At 60.4% G+C, this 4,901-nt stretch overlaps 1 protein-coding gene across 1 annotated transcript; it reads left to right on the forward strand.

Moving 5' to 3' along the window:
* Window positions 1–566: 566 nt before the first annotated feature.
* On the forward strand, window positions 567–4,877 carry DMTN (dematin actin binding protein; the record flags this gene model as incomplete). The annotated part of the gene is given in 12 exon segments (XM_009084415.1): window positions 567–584; window positions 1,424–1,498; window positions 1,669–1,824; window positions 1,931–1,975; window positions 2,074–2,182; window positions 2,294–2,350; window positions 2,425–2,577; window positions 2,659–2,768; window positions 2,859–2,964; window positions 3,962–4,023; window positions 4,125–4,173; window positions 4,792–4,877. Coding segments are annotated over 12 exon segments (1,026 nt in total), but the record flags the coding sequence as incomplete, so codon positions are not given.
* Window positions 4,878–4,901: the final 24 nt, after the last annotated feature.

The following is a 4,901-nucleotide window of genomic DNA, read 5'->3' on the forward strand; positions in this document are numbered from 1 at the left end:
CGAGGCCACTGGACAAAGAGTTTCATTCCCGCTGCTCTGCTTGCCAGCACCGTCAGCACCACGGGCAGTGGGGCCAGCAGTCGGCACGGCCAGGGGCCACAGGCTGGGCACAGGGGTCTGCAGGGGCAGTGGGGGGCACAAGGTGGAGCTTCCTCACCCCCCGAGTCACCCACACCTCTCCCATCCCTGTTGCAGAGGGAATATCCGAGCCCCAGCCTGGTGTCGGCATCCAGAGGGATGTGGAGCCACAGAGGCAGTGGTGAGTGAGGGTGTGCTGTGCCCCATGCCTGTCCCCACCCTGGGGGACAGTGGCATCCCCTAGGAGGCCTGTCCTGCTACCAGCACAGCACTATTTGGCAGTGGGAATGTGCAGCCCTCGTGCCACATCGAGCTCTGGTGCGTGGGGGGCAGCTGAGCTCAGCCCCATGGCAGGATGGCGGTGGGAGATGGGCACCTAGCCCCAAACCAACCTGGGGGTGCTCTGTGCCCAGCCTGGAAGTGTCCTGACTTTCCTGCTCTCCCCACAGGACCCTGTGACTGACACAACCCCTCCTGCCCACAGCTGAATGGAAAGACTGCAGAAGGTAAGGGGGGGACATGTGGGAATGATCCTGTGGATGGTAAGTAGGATGCTGGGGGTACAGGAAGGGTCCTGGGGGTGGTGGGCATGGTGCTGGGGGTCCAGGAAGGGTTCTGGGAGACATGAGCAGGGTGCTGAGGGTCAAGAGCAGGATGCTGGGGGTACAGAACAGGGTGCTGGGGGTACAGGAAGGGTGGTGGTGGTTGGCAGAATGCTGAGGGTCATGAGCAGGATGCTGGGGATACAGGACAAGGTGCTGGGCATACAGGACAGGGTCCTGGGGGTCTTGGGCAAGGTGCTGGGGGTCATGAGGAGGGTGCTGGGGGTACAGGACAGGGTGCTGGGGGTACAGGGCAGGGTGCTGGGGGTCGTGAGCAGGGTGCTGGGGGTCCAGGAAGAGTGCTGGGAGTCATAAGCAGGGTGCTGAGGGTCGTGGGCAGGGTGCTGGGGGCATGCAGGCAGTGAGGAGCCCTGCACTCAGGGGCTGGTGGCCAAGGGCAGGGGCTGGTGGCCAAGGACATGGGCAGAGTCATGGGATGCTGTTAGTAGGGCCCTGTCTTCCTCCTCCTTCTCCTCCTCCTCCTCCCAGCCCAGCCTGGCAGCACCATCTAGTGGCAACGTGTCCTGGCCAAGCCTTGAGCTGTCCCTTGCCCCGAGCCTTGAGCTGTCCCACAAGGCTGGAGCAAAGGAGCCCCCAGTGCCCACCCACAGATCCCACATCCCCAGGGATGCTTTGCCCCAGGGCACAGGGATGTTCCTCGGCCCCTCTGCCCATGCCCTGGGGGGTTCCAACAAGAACCCTGAGCCCCTTCCCAGGCTAAAATCTTCCCCTTTTCCATCCAGCAGCCACTGACCTCCCCTGGGAGCGTCTGTTCTTCCCGAGGATCCAGTGTCCCCGGATCACCCTCCAGCATCGTGGTAAGAAGCCATTCCCATCTTCCCACCACATCCCTCCATCTGTGAGGTTGGGATGTGCCTCCTCAAACCCTCTCCATCACTTCGGCAGGATCATGGAAGATATCAGCCCTCCCCATTCCCAAATATTCCCTTTCTGCACTCCAAATGAAGGTGTTTTTCCTTCCTTCCAGGCCAAAATGGACAACGAGGTTCTGGGCTACAAGGACTTGGCTGCAATCCCCAAGGACAAAGCAATCCTGGACATTGAACGCCCTGACCTGATGATCTACGAACCTCATTTCACCTACTCACTCATGGAGCACGTGGAGCTGCCCCGGAGCAGGGAGGTGAGGCATCCTGCACCCCTTGGTTGTTTTGGGGGTGTCAGAGGGGTCACAGTTGTGGGGCTGCTGGAATAAATTGCTGGAATAAAATACTTCTCACCTTCTGCAGCGCTCCCTGTCTCCCAAATCCATCTCTCCTCCTCCGTCTCCAGAGGTGAGTAGGGCATGGGATGTGCACGGGAGGTGTGTGGAGGAGGGAGTGATGCTGGATTTGGGGGTGTCTGGCTGATCACCACCCCTGTGTGCCCACAGGTCATCCGGGAGTGGCTGGAGAGTCGTCCCCCCACCAGCACCCCCCTGCCTGCCCCACGCCAGGGCAGCACCTCCACCCGCAGCAGCGTCCAGCACTTCCACCGCCCCGGTACGTCCCCCTGCCAGCAGGACCCCCAGCACTGCCTCACCCCCCTCAGGGGTCCCTGCAAACCTCTTCCCACCCCTCTGAGCTCCCACTCAACCCCCTTTTCCCTTCCAGAGACCGACACCACAGAGCTCAACATATACAAGAAGCCTCCGATCTACCGGCAGAAAGGTGAGTGGGTTGGGGTCTGTCCCATGGGATGGGGCACCCCAAGGCACTGCCTCACCCTCCCCTGTGCCCCACAGATCACCATTCCAGTGCCCACCACGGGAAGCATCTCATAGAGGATTTGATCATCGAGTCCTCCAAGTTCCCGGCGGCGCAGCCCCCAGACCCCAACCAGCCTGCCAAGATCGAGACGGATTACTGGCCATGCCCCCCATCCCTGGCTGTCGTGGGTAGGTGGGGACAGGGGGTTGTCCCCCTCAGGGACTCCACAGGGGTCTGGGAAGGGGGATAACATCCCGTTTTTCCCCCAGAGACAGAGTGGAGGAGGAGGATGGCCTCCAAGAGAGGGGAGGAAGAGGATGAGGATCTGACAGAGGAGATGAAGAACCTGCGGGAGCTCCAAAGGCAGGAGCTAAGCAAGGTGAGGGGCAGAGCAGGCACAAGGTGAGCACCTTGTGAGGGGCTGGGGATGTGCTGCCACTAAATCCCCATCCATGTCCCTCATTCCCAGGTCACCTCCAACCTCGGGAAGCTGATCCTGAAGGAGGAGATGGAGAAATCTCTCCCAATCCGGAGAAAAACTCGCTCGCTGCCGGACCGGACACCCTTCCACACGTGTACGTGGGGTGTTCTTCCTGCATCCCTTCCCTTCCTCACCTGTGGCTCTGCCTGTACCTCCTGCATCCTTACCTGCATCCCTGCCTGTACCTCCTGCATCCCTGCCTGTACCTCCTGCATCCCTGCCTGTACCACCTGCATCCCTACCTGTACCACCTGCATCCCTACCTGTAACTCCCTTGCATCCCTTCCTGCATCCCTGCCTGTACCAGCTGCATCTCTGCCTGTACTTCCCACACCCCTTCCTGCATCTCTGCCTGTACCTCTTGCATCCCTTCCTGCATCCCTGCCTGTACCAGCTGCATCTCTGCCTGTACTTCCCACACCCCTTCCTGCATCTCTGCCTGTACCTCTTGCATCCCTTCCTGCATCCCTGCCTGTACCAGCTGCATCTCTGCCTGTACTTCCCACACCCCTTCCTGCATCTCTGCCTGTACCTCTTGCATCCCTTCCTGCATCCCTGCCTGTACCAGCTGCATCTCTGCCTGTACTTCCCACACCCCTTCCTGCATCTCTGCCTGTACCTCTTGCATCCCTTCCTGCATCCCTGCCTGTACCAGCTGCATCTCTGCCTGTACTTCCCACACCCCTTCCTGCATCTCTGCCTGTACCTCTTGCATCCCTTCCTGCATCCCTGCCTGTACCAGCTGCATCTCTGCCTGTACTTCCCACACCCCTTCCTGCATCTCTGCCTGTACCTCTTGCATCCCTTCCTGCATCCCTGCCTGTACCAGCTGCATCTCTGCCTGTACTTCCCACACCCCTTCCTGCATCTCTGCCTGTACCTCTTGCATCCCTTCCTGCATCCCTGCCTGTACCAGCTGCATCTCTGCCTGTACTTCCCGCATCCCTTCCTGCATCTCTGCCTGTACCTCCTGCATCCCTTCATGCATCCCTGCCTGTACCTCCCACATCTCTTCCTGCATCTCTACCTGCCTCCTACACCCCTGCCTGCACTCCTGCCTGCACACCTGACTGTCTCTTCCTTTCTCCCAGCCCTGCACACGAGCTACAAGAGCTCCTCGCTGCCCACCTCAGGCAGGAGCACCCTCACCCGGGTGAGTGGGCAGCAGCTGCCCCCCCATGCTGCAGGGGTCACCCCCCACGGGTGGGGTCTGGGGGTGGCCCTGCTCTGACCCTGTCTCCTGTCCCCTTCCAGCTGCAGTCAGCAGAGTTTGGCTCAGCAGGGAGTGAGAAGGGCAGTCCAGGTGAGGATCAGAGCATGGAATGGGGGTGATCCTGGGGATGTGGGGGTGTTCTGGGGGTGTGGGAATGCCCCTGGGAGTATGGGATTGTTCTGGGGGATGTGTGGATGGCCTGGAGATGCAAAGGTGTCCAGGAGGACATGGGGGTGTCCCAGGGGATGTGGAGATGTCCTGGGGGATGTGTGGATGTTCCAAACATGTGTGGATGTCTTGAAGAATGTGAGTGTCCTGAGGAATGTGGGATGTGTAGGGGGATGTCCCTGGGCATGAAGAGTGCTGGGACAAGCCTGGGCTTAGAGAGGCTGGAAAACCACCTCTCAGGGCTTGTCATCACCCAGGGGAGGAATGTGGGGGAACACAGTGAGGGTCCATGGAGCTGATCCCTGCTCCTTCTGTTTTCCAGCCCTGCAGGTAAGCACTCACCTGGCTGCCAGCACGGAGACCCAGTGAGAGGGTGATGTATGATGTGGGGGACACTGGGGACACCTCTGTGATGAGTCCCAGAGGGGAGAGGAACGAGCTGGAGGTGGGAGGGAGTGTGTGCCATCCCCAGGCTGGAGCCCATCACCTTGGCTTCAGTTCAGGTGGGAGAGAACAGCCCTCTGGGAAGGTGAAGGTCAGGCTGACATCAACTTTTGCCCTCCCAGAACGGCCAACGTGGGCGCATGGACAGAGGGAACTCCCTGCCCAGCATGTTGGAGCAGAAGGTGAGTGGGGCTTGGATGGGGCTG

The sequence above is a fragment of the Acanthisitta chloris genome, unplaced genomic scaffold, assembly GCF_000695815.1.
Source record: "Acanthisitta chloris isolate BGI_N310 unplaced genomic scaffold, ASM69581v1 scaffold16621, whole genome shotgun sequence".
Lineage (NCBI taxonomy): Eukaryota > Metazoa > Chordata > Aves > Passeriformes > Acanthisittidae > Acanthisitta > Acanthisitta chloris.